This window comes from Canis lupus, chromosome 21 (assembly GCF_003254725.2).
Source record: "Canis lupus dingo isolate Sandy chromosome 21, ASM325472v2, whole genome shotgun sequence".
Classification (NCBI taxonomy): domain Eukaryota; kingdom Metazoa; phylum Chordata; class Mammalia; order Carnivora; family Canidae; genus Canis; species Canis lupus.
This window is the reverse complement of record NC_064263.1, coordinates 24,513,584-24,529,886: the sequence shown is the minus strand read 5'-3', so window position 1 is coordinate 24,529,886 and position 16,303 is coordinate 24,513,584. Positions and strand designations below refer to the sequence as shown.

Here is a 16,303-nt window from a genome sequence, read left to right as displayed (position 1 = left end):
AATTAAGGTGCATGAGGTGCACACTGGATCAGTCCTCCATTTATGCTGGGCTGCTTACCACCTTCACCTTGGCTCAACTTGTGGCACCCAACCCTGTCCTTGGGGACTGAGACCCCAGCTCAATTTGTCAGATGCTAGAATATAAGGTGGGGAACCATGAGCCCTCTTTCCTTCCCAGGAGCCTAATATCCTAGACTCCTTGCCAAAGCACTGAAGGGCTGAGCCTCCAGCTCTGACCAATGGGAAAGTAGTGTTACGCTGCTTTAGGTTGGTGGGAAGAGGGAAGTCACATACTCTGACCAACAGACTTTCCAAAGGACTCCAGCACTTGTCCCTGGGTGAAGAGTCCACAGGGGGAGGGAGGAATCTGAGCCCATGTCGCAGTTCAGTTGCTGACTTCCTGTATGTCCTTGCCTACATGACTGGTCTCAGCCCTCAACTTCTTCCAACAGCTATAAAATGGGTGGGCCTGCCTCTGCACAAGATGCCTCAGAATTCTGGAACTTCACAGAGCCTCCCCAGCCTCTTGAAACAGATGTAGAATCTTCTGTCTTGCCTCTGAGGACAGGTAGTAGGGACAGGGAGGTTGACACCCTTTGCAGCCTAAGCCCTGGCTTGGCACTGCCTCCTTGGGATCCCCAGCCCAGGGATAGTTGAGACTCCAAATCGAAGTATCCTCAGGTTGAGGCCTCATGTTTGCCTTGCAGCCTGTCCCACCCAGTACAGTAACACTGCCTCGTAAGGGTTGATTGTGGAGGATGAGAAGCAGCCTGATTTCCCCTCACTAGGTCTGGGACTTTGGGGAGATTTCCCATTTGTAGGATGGAATAAAATAAGTTCATAGTTCCTCTAAATCTTCTAGGAAGCACAGGAGATGTAGGGCAGACAGGAACACACTCATTTTGCAGATAAATAGGCCTGGGGCCAGCGGGAGGGTTAGAAAGGCAGATGCTGGAGTACCAGGCACTGGGTGAGTGAAAACTCAAGTGACCTGGTAAGAGTGAAGCCACTGCTGTGACTCCCAGCTGCTCCTTCACTTGCCACCTAAGCCCTGGGTGTGGTCTAGAAAGAAAAATGGACAAGATGACCTCCGTGGGCTCCCGAATGGATGCTGGAAGCAGAAGGTGTCTCCCTTTCTAAGTCAGGTGGCTCCTCCCCTGCCCACCGGTGCCAAAAGGGCCCACTGGACCAAGACCTCTGGTAACTCTGGTAGCTATGAGAGAGGGAGGAGACACCAAGGTTGAACCTGTTTTATGGGTGACAAGCTGGCTGGGCTGGGCTTGGGGGCAGAACAAAGAGCTGGGCTTAACTTTTCAAGGGACTGAAGTCTTGGGTCCTGGCTGGTGCCAGGCCTCCCACAGTGTTAACTGAGATCAACTCTACTGGGATTGAGAGGCAGTGGGGAGATGAGGTAGGGAAGAGGGGGTGAGAATGTAGGGAGAGGAAAGGGAGGTGGTGGGAAAGGGAGTGCAAGGAAAGGGAAAGGAGAGAGGGAGGGGAAGCAGGGCCTGGCTGGAGGCAAAGCCAAAGCTAGAGGTGGTGGGGTCAGCAGCAGGAGATCCTTAAAAGGGAGCCTCCCGGGAAGTGCAGGCAGCCATGAGGGCCCGTTTGAGCTGCTCATAGGTGACAAACATCACCACGTTCCAGGAACCCAAACGGAGAAAGGAAGGCATGAACCTAGAAGAGAGAAAACATAGGTCACAGGAGGCAATTTGGTGACTCCTGAGGGCATGCTACCTCCCACTCTCTCCACCGGGCCATGGTATCTAATCCAACCCAGCTGCTGTCACAAAGGAAGTTGAGAGGGCCCAGGAACAGAGCTCCACAGTTGTGTAGCTGTGAGCAAGAATCCCCTGTGAGTCTCTATTTTAATACCCATAAAATAGGGATGACAACTCTGGAAGTAGTTAGGAGCATGAGAAAATGCTGGTGAAATACCAAGACCAGGATCAGAATAGCCTGACACCTGGTCGCTAATCAGTTCCAGGTGGTTCTCTCCCACTTGTGTGTAGGTATGGGCATCCAGGAGGCTTGGAATTGGGTGGGATGGATCAGAGACTCACCCTTTGTAGAAGGCTCGGGGACCCTCCTTCTGGAGCATGGTGAGGGCACAGTGGCCAGCGCTGCTGTACTGGCCTAGGGCAGAGTTCATATATCTCGTCTTGACGACATCGACGGGGGAGGCGATGACGGTGGTGCAGAAGCCTGCCCCGAAGGCAGAAGTGAAGTGGCAAGGGAGGTCATCTGCCAAGGAGGAGCAGAAAAGGCAGTCAGGACTCCAGAAGGAAAGAGATTATTAAAATAACGTAGGAAAAAAATAATACTTAGAGGTCTGATGGTTTGAGGGGGAGGACAGGCGGAAAGGGGGAGGGGGAGAGGGGAGAGGGAGAGACTCCAGCTGGGACTTCTGATGACCTAAGAATCATTTTGCCTCAGTATGCAAAGTGGGAGGTTCATCTCAGCTGGCTTCAATATTGTAAATCTAAACTCATTCCACAAGCAGAGGGGAAGTTGGATGAAAAGATGTGGTCCTCAGGCAACAGACTCCCACATCTGCTCCTAGATTACAGGAAGGATGAGACTCAGCACCATTTATCCTCTCACCTGTCATGAGGTTGGCCTTCAGGAGGGCGTCCTTGATGAGATCGTAGGTCACCAGCTCAGCACAGTTGACAATGGCATTACGAGCAACATTGGGAGAGGTCCCTACAGAAGGAAATGGTACTGATGTGAGACCAGAGAACAGGGGAGGAGGAAGATGAGGAAGAATAAACTGATACACTGACCTTTCCAGAGTCCTCGGAACCCTTCCTCTCGGGCGATGGTCTTGTAGGCATCAACAGTGCTTTGGTATCTCCGGCCACTTCCAGCCCGGGCCTGAGCCTGGAACCGGACCTTTACTACATCTGTGGGCTGGGCTACAGCCACAGCCAAGGCACCTGTGGTGCTGCCTGCCAGGAGGCGGCTCCCGATGCCAGCATCTGTGGGAGAACCATGGGGGTCAGTGCCCAACTGTGGCTGTACTCATTTTCTATCTCTCCTCACCAAAACCACCTCATCACTGTAATCTCTTGCCTTTTGGGATTAGGATACAGACAAGCTCTTGCTCAAAAAACTCCTTTCATCAAAGAAAATAACACTGTGAATGTCTACTACTTGCTAGGCACAAGGTCATAGGAAGGAGCAGGACATAATGAGCCTCTGCTCAGCAGAGTAAATGCTCTGAGAAATCACAATCCTTTTCACTTGGCAAATGTGAAACCAAAGCTCAGAGAGAGGTGGCCTTCTCAAGGTCTGGGACTCCTAAGACTTGGGTTCTCTTACCACATCTATTTCTCCCTGCCATGTAAGCTTGGGAAAAGTTAACCTTTTGATCTGGGTTCTCAGTTTCCACCTGTGTAAAATGGAGGGCAGGCAAGGCATGCTGAGATGAAATGGAAGTGTGGCTTTGGAGGCAAAAATCCTGGGCATTATTTCCGGCTCTCCATTGTGTGCCCTTGGCCACATCCTTTGCACCCTGAGTAAGACTCAGTCTCTTCATTTGTAGATACTGTCTACTCTCAAAGTGGTTGTGAGGACTGTCCTGGAAAGATGCCCCTCACAGACCTTAGCATAGCCCAGGTATTCAGAAATCATTAGGAGGATCAGAGGATCCTCCTAGGGATCTTGGAGCCTAAAGGAGCTATACAGCAAATCATCAATCAAGGATGATTTGATGGGATCAATCATCACCAAGAAGAAAAGGCCAAGAGGCCTATGGCCCAGTTCCATACTCACGCTCAGAACCCTTGGTGTAGAATTGCTTGACAGAGTCGTAGAGGCCGATGCGGACAGAGGCAAAGCTCATCTGGCGCTGCAGGCCGGCGACCAGCCCACTGTAGAGGCTACGGGGGCCCTCAGTGCGCACCATGGTCAGGATGGTGCCTAGCACGCCTCGGTACTGGGCGCTGGCCGCAGCCCGCACTGGCCCCTGCCTTTCTCCTTGGATCTGCAAGATCAAATTGGGTGGTTGTATGGATAGGCAGGCTGTCCTTCCCATCTCCTGCCATCCCTATGCTCCATAGTTTACAGTTCTAAACACTTTCCTGACCCTTAAGGAGTCCGTGTCTTCAGGCAGAGCAGACTAGACAACATCAGGACCCCAGGCTTCATCCCCTCACCTGCAGCCGGACTTTAGCGGTGTCCAGAGGAAAGGTGATGAGATCTGCAATGCAGGCAGCTGTGCCAGCCCCCAGGAACTTCACAGTGGCAGTAGGGGGTACATCCGTAGCCTTGAACCCAACCATAATGCTGACTGCTCACTACCTCCCAGGAGATGGAGAAAGACTGGAGAAGGGGTCACCTTCAGTCAGCAACAAGACGAGATAGAAGAACTCTGCCGGAATCTAAGCCAAGGAGAGAGAAGCCCCATTAGCAACAGTCCTGTCCTGCTCACCACCCCACACTTACCTTGGTAGTACCACCTCCCTAAGCAAGAACCAGAGCAACCTTGTGAGGGAAAACAGGAGTGTACTCGGGAAGTACTCAAATAGGGGCTGGAGAATTCCTGCTGGAGGAGAACACATTCTGTGAAGAGCCCCCTCCTTTTCACTACAGGGAGAGTCTGGTCAGGGCCTCACAATGGGCAGTGACCCAGCTTCTGTGTGCTGGGTGCAGAGATTTCACTGATCATGCCCACATTCCTGCTCCTGCAGATAGACCTGGAGGGCCGGCAGAAGTCAGGAAAAGGTTCTGATCAGACCAAGACCTGACAGGCACAAACTCACAGGCTTATGCTCTGGATCTCTTAAGCAGGAGAGGTTCCTACGGGTCTGAAATTGTCTAAGTCTAGAAAAAATGGAATGGGAGAGACCAGTTCAACCCCTTCCCAGCCCACTAGGAATTTTCTTCCCCAGTCCCACTCAACTTGAGCTCTCGCAAGTCATTTTTTTTTTTTTTTAAAGATTTTATTTATTCATGAGACAGAGATAGAGAGAGGCAGAGACACAGGCAGAGGGAGAAGCAGTCTCCATGCAGGTAGCCCGAAGCGGAACACGATCCCGGGTACCCAGGATTAGGCCCTGGGCCAAAGGCCGCGCTAAACTGCTGAGCCACCCGGGGTACCCTCTAAAGTCATTCTTTCAAGACTGCTTTGCTGGGTGCTGGTTCACTGATATGCCCAAGACAGTATCGACCCTAGAGGAGGCTTACTGTCTGGCACGGGGATGGGCAGGTAATTCAAGCTGCACTGCATTCAGGGCTTACAGGACATACTCTCAAAATGGAGGGAACAATTCTCTCTGGGTAGAGGTATGGAAGAGTTGGTAACTGGAAAAGGTAATATTTAGCTGGGCCTTGAAGGATACTGGGTAACTCTCAGGGGTGAGAGTAGGTGCATAAGCACTGGACCCTCTCCCCCTAAACTACTGTGTGATGCAGGGAAAGTGGTCTCCCTCTCTGGCCCATTTCCTCTCCTTCAACACAGGGGATCCACATCTTCACCACAGAAGGGGCGGGGATGGGGAGGTGCAGGTCAGAGCTATGAAAAGTGACACAGGAAACCAAAAGCTCCATTTTGTTCTCAGAGTTGGAACAACACCCTTCTATGCTGCCTCCGCAGCCTGGGGAGGAAGTGAGCCCAGCACCCCCAATGGGGGAGGGTGACCTGCTTCTCCCTTGCCTGAGCTCACTTCTCTGACTTCAGGGGAGCAGCTGCTCTGAGCTTGGCCTGATTGGCTACCCGTATCATGAGGAAAATGCTGGCCAGCAGAGGGAGGATGTGGCTGGTCTGTTGTGAACACAAAGACCTCTGGACACAAACAGCTCGCCCAGCTTCTTCCTCTTGGGCTTCTCACTCCAGGTAGCTGGGGCAAACAGTGAAATCCAGAGGCTACTCACCACTCAACTGCATCCAGAGCTCCTATAGGCTAGGCCTGGCCTTGAGTTTCCCTGGAGCCTGGCCATATGAAGCTCAGTGAACATTGGTACTCAAATGGCAGATGGGTTGATGAAGATGCTTCAAATTCCCCAGCTCCCCTTCTCTCACATCCCTCTCCTCCCGGATGTGTTCCATACCTTCCCCATCCCACTGCCTGGAGCACTCTATTAGCTCACTTGCTCTTCAGAGCAGCCCTATGAAGTGGCTGCCTTAACTCTACGTAACAGATGAGGGAACTTAGTAAGAGCCACATGTACAGGCTCCATAGCTTATTCAGTTTGCTTTGCACTGGTGTCCAGAACATTTGTGTCCTGTGGTCTTCTCAGCCCCCAGCAAAGGCAGGGCTTTTACAAGGAAATCTAACACCCAAGTTCTCTTATGCCAAATATGACAGTTCTGAGAAGGTTCAGGCAAATCGTGTCCCTTCTCTGGGCATCAGAGACATGATAAATGAGTCAGTCATATCCTGATCCTGTGCTACATGCACTGTTGTGAAGGCCAGAGAAGAACAAGACCCAGCTCCTGTCCATCTCAAAAACAAGTACACTGAGGCTCAGCTGCCATTTTGATTGCTGCTTTGGGTTTGCCCAGGTCTTTCAGAGGCGTTGAGTATGGGAGCAATGGTCACTTGTGCTAAAGACCCTACTAAGAAGAATAAATAAAAACTGGGACCTAGAAAGTTTGTCCTAGCTCTGCTGGTGATTTCCAGGACGACCAAGGACTAATCACTATCCCATTCAGGCTTCAATTTCTTCCTTTATAAATATGGGGACCACCATCCCTGGCTTGTCAAGGTCAGCTTAGAGGATAGAATGAGACCAGGGATACATAAGAGTACTTGTGAACTCTGAAGAGCAACTTCACTGGGGGTGGGGATGTGGTGTAGTTATTTTTGCTAATATCCTACTGACCCCTACCCCCAGGCCAAAGCACTGTTGGAATCAGGAGATCCCTCCCTTAGACTGGACACTTACCCGGCTTTGTAAGGTCTCACGCTGAGGCCTCCAAGATCAAGCTTCTCTAAAGGCATCCCATTCTTCAAAGCTGCCAGTGGCTATCATGGCCCGATCTCCTTGGTTTTCCATAGAAAATGGCTGGGAGACGAAACACCTAATAGTCATACTATGTGTCCTGTGGATGAGGGCAAAGAAGAGAATCTGTGTTAAGATTTTTATTTTAGAGAAGGAGAAAGAGAGCATGCGAGTGGTGGGGGAAGGGCAAAGGAAGGGAGAGAATCTCTAGCAGATTCTGGGCTGAGTACAGAGCCCAGTACTAGCTGGATTCCACTATCATCCCCAGATCATGACCTGAGCTGAATGAAGCCAACAGTCAAAGGCTGAACCGACTGAACCACCCAGGTGCCCCAAGAGAGTTTAGAATGGCAAATCTGCCTTCACAGATTACACTCCAGCAAGGAAAGGGCCACCTGCCCAAGGCACACAAACCCCACACAATCCTTAAGTGGGGAGGTGAGGAGGAGTAAGGAACAGGGTCCATCTCACCCAGGGCAGCTAGGGACAAATAATTCAGTGCACACACTGGATGGGGGTAAATGAACCCAGGAGTCCTCCTTCCCTTGTCTGCTCTCTTAGTATCACACATTGACTCCCAGATTTCTGCTTTGGTGGCAGTGTGTATTCTGAAGAAGCATCCCCCACAACAGTCAGCAGACTGGTGAGTGGAAGTGTTGAAAGGAGGTCATGAAAGGTCAGAGACTCTCTGAGAGTCAAGTAGGCCCCAGGGGTGGGATGTGAGGAGGTGAGACCGGCTGAGGGCAGACTCTGCTCCAAACCTCCTCTTCTTCAGGAGGGGAAGGTCATTCAGATAGTTGCCCCGGCCCAAGGCCCCCATTCAAGGCGGAGCTGGGCATCCAGGCCCAGGGGAGAGAGTTGGAAGGGTAGAGGCTTAAATTACAGCCAACGTGAACGTGAAAGATAAAGAAAGGACGGGGAAGGAAAAGGAGGGAAAGAAGAGAGGTAAAGGAAAAGACAGAGGACACAGAGGAAAAATATAAGCTAGGCTGGGAGAAGAGGAAAGAAATTGAAGAGCGGGAAGGGCGCGGGTCCGCGCTACCCGGTAGCGGGCGTGCGGCAGGTTTAGCCCGCGCAGGGCTGGGGCGGGAGGGGCCCGGGCTCACCGGGCCGCAAGGAGAACACGGGAGCGCGGGCGGCTCTGTCTGTCGGCGGGCGGAGAGCGCGCGGAGGGGGCACGGGCGGGGCTCACAAGCCGAGAGCTGCGGCGGTGTTCGCAGTGGGCTCCGCGGAGTCTGCCGCGCGGTTATGGGCTCGGGGGGCGGGGCCTGCGGGGCGGGGCGGGGCCTGCGGACTCGGGGTGAGGCGACCCTCTAGCCACCGCCTTTCCTCAAAGACTGTCACGCCCCAGGTTCTCCGAGCGCCCTCCTCTGCTCCCATTTCCAAGCGGACGGATCCCCGCGTCTACCCCTTCGTTCCCCTGCAGGGTCACTCCCTCGCTCCGGTCCGCTAACTTCCTGACGCCTGGAGAGAAGCAGACCCTGCCCAGGGTCACACACACCTCAGCTCCCCCCGCCCCCCGGCACCCCGCCAGGGCTTTTTCTAACAGTGTCCCATGAGGCTCGGGTGGAGCCCACCCCCCCCCTTTCACCGGCAAACACAAAGCTCCTGCCTCAGGGAGCTCTCGCGGGGCGGGGCCTCCCGGCCGCCGGCGATTGGTTAAAGCCTCCGCGTTGGCCGAGGAAGGAGCCAATCAGGGCTGCAGTGGCAGGTGGCGGGTTACCGCCAACGGCTGCGGGGAGCTGCCCGGCTTCCGGGCGTCTCCCGCCACACAGCAGCCTTGCCTAGGGGTCCCGCGGGACTTCCGGCCTGGCGGGACCGAGGCACCGAGCGTGACGCTCCCGCCCCCACCTGCAGCTGAGTGCGCGGCCGGCGCCCCGCGACTGAGAAGGCGGAACGCGGCCCGGGCCTGCTGCGCGCCTAGGCCCGAGATGAGAACGTGCCTTAGATGAGCCAAACCTGGGTCGCCCTCAGGTGGCTGGCAGTCCTGTCGGGGTGACGGACATGTAAAAAACCAGTAACTGGGTCCTGTGGCTGGGACAAATAAGACGTCTGTGAAGTAGGAGGGAGGACTGTTCGCCCTTGGGCTCTCCGTCCCTTTCTTCCAGTTTTCATCCTTTCAGCCAGGACTATTTCTAAGGGATGAATCGAGCTAGTGGAAGCGATTCCCCTGAGTAGATTGTAAACTTCTCGAGAGCAGGAAGCTATTGCCGGTATTTTCAGCATCCAGCACTCAGGGGCGCACAGACAGTGGGGCCTCAGGGCGCGCTGCTTGGGCTGCTGTTGAAAGTGCCTGTTAAAGTGTAATGGGAAGATGGGGGTTGGGGGACGACGAACGTTTGGCAACTGCCATTACCACCTTCACGTTCAGTATGAATACTTCGCATAATCCTGTGAGGCCGATATTAGCCTCAGTTTTACAGATAAGGACGCAGCTCCCCAAGAGGTCAAATCACCTGCTTCATGTCACACAGCTGCGAAGTGGTGAGCCGTGGCTTGAATCCTGGTGTATCAGGCACCGCGTGTTTGTTTTCTGAATTGTCCACAAGCAGACATTGTCAGCTGAGAATAACTGGAATGGGTCTGGATAGTTCTAGCAGGAGAGAAAAACATTGAGCCCATGGCCTGGCAGAAGCAGAAGCAAAGTGGAAACTGAGAAGTCAGGCCAGAGAATTCTTTCTGGTACTGAGGAGTCGGCCATCCACCAGCTGGTCTCACTTTTACACAAGCTTCTCTTTGTCTCTCTCTCTGTCTTTTTTTTTTTTTATGATAGCCACAGAGAGAGGCAGAGACATGGGCAGAGGGAGAAGCAGGCTCCATGCACTGGGAGCCCGACGTGGGATTCGATCCCGGGTCTCCAGGATCGCGCCCTGGGCCAAAGGCAGGCGCCAAACCGCTGCCCACCCAGGGATCCCCTTCTCTTTGTCTCTTGAAGTGATTCCCAGGATGCTTTGTGACTGGCGGTGAAACTGCTGAACCTGAGGAGACAGAAAGAACAGGATGGAACTAATGGCCTGAAAACGAAAAGCGTCACCCTGATTGCCAAAACAGGGAAGAATTTGGATTCCAAAGATCATATACCCATGAGGTGTTTATTCATCCCTGGCAAAATCCAAGGGTTGTTGAAAGGATGGTGTGTGAACTTTTAAAAAGGAGGTAGAGATTCCCAGGACCCAGCATGGATTCTTTAAGGAGAAATCCTGTTAGAACAAATTCTCTCAACACAAGAGTTTGAAAACAAAACAAAACAAACAAACAAAAAAACAAACCCCTTAAATTCTCTTTTATTTTGAATGGAGCCAAGCAGATTAGCACTGCTACAGGCGCTGTACCTCTGGATTTTTAGCAAGCAGCTTGTCCAAGTCATTAGAGGTCCTGTAGACAGATCAGTATAGAAACAGGTAAGTGCTTTTTTTTTTTTTTTAACATTTTATTTATTTATTCATGAGACACACACACACACACAGAGAAGGAGGCAGAGACACAGGCAGAGGGAGAAGCAGGCTCCATGCAGGGAGCCCGACGTGGGACTGGATCCTGGGACTCCAGGATCAGGCTATGGGGTGAAGGGGGCGCTAAACCACTGAGCCACGTGGGCTGCCTGGTAAGTGCTTTTTAAAAACTTGTTTCACATCTATTTCGTTGAATATATATATCCCAGTTTGTTTGTAAACATATGTTCCAGTGATCAAACTGACAGAGTTTATAAAGTTGATATCATACTAGAAAACAATACACTTTTAAAACTTAAAAATTTTAGGGATGCCTCGGTGGCTCAGTGGTTGAGCATCTGCCTTTGACTCAGGGCGTGACCCCGGGATTCTGGGATTGCATCCCCGCATCAGGCTTCCTGCATCGGGCCTGTTTGTCCCTCTCCCTATGTCTCTGCCTCTCTCTCTCTCTGCCTCTCATGAATAAATAAATAAAAGTCTTAAAAAAATAAATAAAATAAAACTTAAAAATTTTAAATACAAACTGTTTGAAACACTGCCAATGAAAAAGACACAAGAATGCCAAAAATATTGAAAACATCAGGTAATAAAAACCAACATGAGAAAATATTAAGTAAAAAAAGAAAATATTAAACATTTCAAAAAAATAAACATTTCAAATGTCTCTGATAATTTGAGATGTTGAGGAGGTTGGCTATGTTAAACCCTCCCCCCCCCCATAAACACAAAATTACCTGATTGTGCATTTTTAAAAATATTTTATTTTTAAGTAATCTCTACACCCTATTTGGGGTTTGAACTCACAACCCCAAGATCAAGAGTCTAATGTTCCTGGGCTGAGCTAGCCAGATGCCCCTGATTGGATATTTTAAAAAAGAAATCAAGAAAATTTGATGATCATACATTAAAAAAAAAATGATGTAAAGCTGATTTTTTAAAAACCTACGTGAGATATCAAATTGAACCATATTTTTTAAACTTCCCTATCCTTTTTGATGTTCCTTTCTCCCTTGGTTCCTAAAAAAAAAAATGGGGGGTGGGGGAATGGCAACATAAAGCCTTATAGAAATACTTTAAACATTTACAGTAACAGGATTGAATTAAAATTTTTAATGAATATTCACTGGCAAGAAACAAACCCTATGTTTTAAATGTTGAATGAGAAAAACACTGTTAAGAGTTAAAAGATGCATCTTTTGTCAGCAATAAAAAGAAATGAAGTACTGGTACGTGCTACAACATAGACGAACCTTGACAACAGTATGCTAAATGAAAGAAGTCAGACACAAAAGACCACATACGGTATGCCTCCTTTCATATTTTCACTTATATGAAATGTCATAATAGGCAACTCTATAGAGGCAGAAAGCAGGGCTGGGTTGGATGGAGGGAATTGGGGCATGACAGGCACAGGGTAAGGAGGGGCTTGTTGTTTTGGGATGATGAAAATGTTCTAAAACTGGTTGTGGTGATGGTTGCACAACTCTATACTAAAAACTGTTGACTTTCTCTTTAAATGAATGAATTATATGGTATATTATATGTCAATAAAGCTGATAATAAAAAAAGGAAAAAAAACAAAATGCAAATTGGGTTAATGTCCTTTCAAGGGCTGCTTATTGCACTTTGAATGAATTCTAAATGAGTTAAAAAAAATGTTTTCCATAACTTCTCTTATCAGTGAATCTTTATAGTCTGAGTTAAGACCCTATAAAACAAAGTTAAATTATACATAACTATTGCTGATTTGCATACCTTCAACAAGGTTCAATTGATATACATAATTTGTAGATATCCACAGGAATTCTTACTGTCTCATCAAATTTCTCAATACTGGATGTTTATAATGTTTCTACTCTAAATACCAAGAAGTATTTTCACAGGAACAGTTACATGTCTTCTCATTATCCCCAAAAGCATAGGTAACAAAATATAAAATTAAACAAGATTTCTATTTGATAAATTAACATATAAAATCACCATTACAGTATTCTTTGTGATGGCTTATAAATGTTAACAGTCATCATGAAGCCTATGAAGTTTATCCTTAGATTTAGAAAATGAAATGCAGATTAACTCAAAATAAAAAAATACAGTTTGGATTGCCAAAAACAATCTGTTAGGGATGCCTGGGTGGCTCAGCAGTTGAGCGTCTGCCTTTGGCCCAGGGCGAGATCCAGGATCGAGTCCCACATCAGGCTCCTGGCATGGAGCCTGCTTCTCCCTCTGCCTGTGTCTCTGCCTCTCTCTCTCTCTGTGTGTGACTATCATAAATAAATAAAAAAAAATTAAAAAAAAAAAAGATGGTAAATCAAACTTGAAAAACTGGCTTCAGGGGCACTTGGGTGGCTCAGTTGGTTGCATGTCTGCCTTTGGTTCAGGTCATGATCCCAGGGTCCTGTGATCAGGCCCCACATAGGGCTCCCTGCTCAGTGGAGAGTCTGCTTCTTCCTCTCCCTCTGTCACTCCCCCTGCTTGTGCTCTCCCTCTATCAGATAAATAAAATATGAAGAAGGAGAAAAAGAAGAACTGGCTTTAGTGTGAATATCCAGTGTTAAAGCTCCTTCCTAGAATGAATGAAAACTTAAGGACATGTAGACAGAGTTACCAATTAGAATGGAGTTGTTTGTTTTGAATGGAGTTTTTGAAGGCTTTCTTCTCTGCAAAGGTTATGTGTAGCAGTTTTCCTACAAACTGTTGATCTTGTTTAATTCAGAGCTAAACAGGAATTTCAAAGCACAGCACAAGTGGAAACCAGTCAGCTTCTGTTGTAGCAACATCAGAGTTCTGTTTTGTTGTCGAATCTGTAGTTGCTTCCTCCGTGACTACTTCAAATGATTCTGTACTTTCATTTGCTCTGTGTAGGAAGTTAAATCAGGTTCTTCTTTCTTCTCAGAAACATCATCAAGCTTTCTATTTGTAGATTGTTTAGAAGTATACAACATAGTAACATAACCACAAAAATCCGTGCAAGCGCATTTTGTTCTTTAATATTTGCAAAGCTTCATGAACACCCATATTGACATGACACGTGACTCTCCTAGTTGTTTTATCAAATGGGAAAAATTTCTCCCATCCCATTGTTCAATGTCATGAGCATATGTAAAGTAGAAGTTACTTCAGGTTTATGACTCCCAGACATTGTTAATGCTTAAGAATACCATGAAATTTACCTGACCGTTTTTGAAGTCTTATACTTTTAGACAGTAATAAAATTGGGGATTTGATTTCTGGATAATGGGTCTAAAATGGAGAGCAGTACTACTGCTGATGGGTTGGATCTATTAGTGAGAGGAGCCATGGAAATAAGAAATTTGTAATTTTTTGTTTACAAGTCTGCTGCAAGTCCTAGGGTTCAAATCAGGAAGGCTTTTACAGTGTAAGAGATTCAGAAGAAAGCCATAATTGGGTTGTTATTGTTATGCAGACAGTGTTGTGTTTCTGTAAGTGCCTGATCAAAATGTCTCTGTAGTCTGCATTTCTCCTTCCTAAGTGTTTTGAATCTTTTCTAATTCTGTAAGGAAGCTGTCCAGAGACTCATGTGAGAGTTTGCCAACTTTTTTTTTTTTTTTTAAAGATTTATTTATTTATTTATGATAGACAGAGAGAGAGAGAGAGGCAGAGACACAGGCAGAGGGAGAAGCAGGCTCCATGCCGGGAGCCTGACGTGGGACTTGATCCCGGGACTCCAGGATCGCGCCCTGGGCCAAAGGCAGGCGCTAAACCGCTGAGCCACCCAGGGATCCCGTGTTTGCCAACTTTTGGTGAAAGGTTTCCCATCAGTTAAAAGGTAAGAGTTAAAAAAAAAAAAAAAGGTAAGAGTTGAGTCAAATAGTTGTGTATCCTGTAGACCGACCCAAACTGCTTATACTGGTTGTGTCAGCTGGATCAAGAATCAGTATCAGAGCTGACAAAGCTCCATGTTCAGGACTCCTACTTTCTTCCCCATGCCCGATAAGAATATCTTTTGTGGATGTAAACTACTTTTTAATTTGTTTATAGGGGGTATATTCCACCATGATAATGAAGTTGATCCAAATTTATTACTTGTCTCTTCTTATGGGTAAAGCCCAATCAGCAATACATGGAAACATCATTCTTAACCAATGATAAGTATATCTCAAGGACATTTGCAAGCCCAGCAACATTAGTATGCTTATCTATTGAAAGGAATAGTTTCAAAGTAATCACCTAGTCATCTTGCAGTCATTTCATTATAAAACGTTGAAGGAAAAAAAAAATACAAAAAATAAAAAAAATAAAACGTTGAAGGATGAAATTGTCATCAGAGATTGATATGCTCAAATAAAAAATCCTTTATTATATAAACTATGTACCACATTATAATCTAGTGATCCAGAAAGTTAAGGACCTGAATCAGTGATCTTAACTATAGTGTATTTCTCAGGCAAAATGCATGTCTTTATGTCATTTTTGTGGTCTGACCAGTTTATACTACCTACCAAGTTTCTGTGGGATTTTCTGCTGCCTTTATTGGTGGAAGTTGTGATCATTCCTCCAAACTTCAAAAAGAAAATATTTGGGCAGCCCGGGTGGCTCAGCGGTTTAGCAGTGCCTTCAGCCCAGGGCCTGATCCTGGAGACCCGGGATCGAGTCCCACGTCGGGCTCCCTGCATAGAGCCTGCTTCTCCCTCTGCCTGTGTCTCTGCCTCTCTGCCTGCCTCTCTCTTTTTCTCTCTCTCTGTGTCTCTCATGAATAAATAAATAAAATCTTAAAAAAAAAGAAAATATTTGATGATCTATACTGGTTCGTAATATCAATGTATTGCTGCCTTTTAATGCCAAGAAACCATAGACAGTCTTTAGTAAAACTGGACAATGAAGCATAACTGTTTCTCATTTTTCAAAATGTCCTCCATAATATCAAGATAATGAAAAAATTGTATTATCCTCAGGCCCACAATATCTAATAAATGGTAAAGGTACAGCATGAAACAATCTAGAAACAATAGCTTCTCAAAGTATTTGCATTCATCTTTCTTGACATGTTTATTTTTCTGTATCATAACTGATGGTGGATATGTGGGGATTTGCATATTTTCCCTGTGAATTTTAAAGACCCTGTCACATATTGTCTAACAGCTTACTCTGTGGGTGATGTGCCTTATGTGGAGCTCCATGTGTATGGTGTGAGGTACCCTGGGACAACTGGGGGGAACCCACTAGAGCCTGGTGCCACACACTCTGGAATTCTCCAGGCTGCCCCATGGTGGGGGTTCCAGACAGCTCAGCATGACAGAGAACAGAGAACAGTGTCAAAAGTGCAATGGAGGACCTAGTTTTTTCATTATATTTTAAGGGGAAAGAAAGAGCTTTTAAGATCTCTTTTTTTTATAAATAACTCTCTAGGCCCTAACCAACTTTCCTATGTGACCATTCCTGAAATTTCAATGGGAAGGTTGGAGAATGCTTTCTTTTTGCCTCTCTCCCTTTCAAAATGTTTGCCCTATGGCTGTTTTATTTCTCGCTTTCCCATATCCGTTCCAAAGTGATCCCTACCATGTTATCTCCATTATTCTGTCTTCTTCTGTTTTCTCCAGGATCTTATTTCTGCAACCTGTTTCCTTCATCTTCAATCTTTCCTTTCTTCTATTGTGTGTTTGTGTGTGTAAATAGAAAGGAACCCTCAGAACTTTTTTTTTTTTAAGATTTTATTTATTTATTCATGAGAGACAGAGAGTGAGAGAGAGAGGCAGAGACACCGGCAAAGGGAGAAGCAGGCTCCATGCAGAGAGCCTGATGTGGGACTTGATCCCAGGACTCCAGGATCAGGCCCTGGGTGGAAGGTAGGGGCTAAACCGCTGAGCCACCCAGGGATCCCCCCTTTTTTATTTTTATTTTTTATTTTTTTTAAAGATGTTTTGCATGCTCAAAGCATCTCA

General features: G+C 47.4%; 1 protein-coding gene and 1 pseudogene across 3 annotated transcripts; both read right to left on the bottom strand.

Annotated features, from left to right (window-relative positions):
* Positions 1-1,236: 1,236 nt before the first annotated feature.
* UCP2 (uncoupling protein 2) lies at positions 1,237-8,576 on the bottom strand. 3 transcript variants are annotated; one of them, XM_049098896.1, is made up of 8 exons: positions 8,450-8,576; positions 6,892-7,048; positions 4,161-4,385; positions 3,778-3,988; positions 2,787-2,981; positions 2,605-2,706; positions 2,064-2,244; positions 1,237-1,677 (listed from the first exon to the last, which is right to left on the bottom strand). In XM_049098896.1, the coding sequence occupies exons 3-8, from the start codon at positions 4,284-4,286 to the stop codon at positions 1,563-1,565; spliced, it is 930 nt and encodes a 309-aa protein (XP_048954853.1). In that variant the 5' UTR covers positions 4,287-4,385; positions 6,892-7,048; positions 8,450-8,576; the 3' UTR covers positions 1,237-1,562. The 3 variants fall into 3 exon arrangements, with proteins under 3 accessions (XP_048954853.1, XP_025314833.1, XP_025314834.1); XM_025459048.3 differs by lacking the exon at positions 8,450-8,576 and adding an exon at positions 8,055-8,220; XM_025459049.3 differs by lacking the exon at positions 8,450-8,576 and adding an exon at positions 7,710-7,923.
* Positions 8,577-14,227: 5,651 nt separating this feature from the next.
* LOC112667307 (protein FAM91A1-like) lies at positions 14,228-14,914 on the bottom strand (annotated as a pseudogene).
* Positions 14,915-16,303: the final 1,389 nt, after the last annotated feature.

Coding starts and splice junctions, on each gene's coding strand:
- UCP2 (XM_049098896.1), bottom strand. CDS start 4,286: ATGGTTGGGTTCAAGGCTACGGATGTACCCCCTACTGCCACTGTGAAG. Junction 2,707..2,786: donor GTTCCGAGGACTCTGGAAAG/GTCAGTGTATCA, acceptor TTCCTTCTGTAG/GGACCTCTCCCAATGTTGCT. Junction 2,245..2,604: donor GAAGGCCAACCTCATGACAG/GTGAGAGGATAA, acceptor CCTCCTTGGCAG/ATGACCTCCCTTGCCACTTC.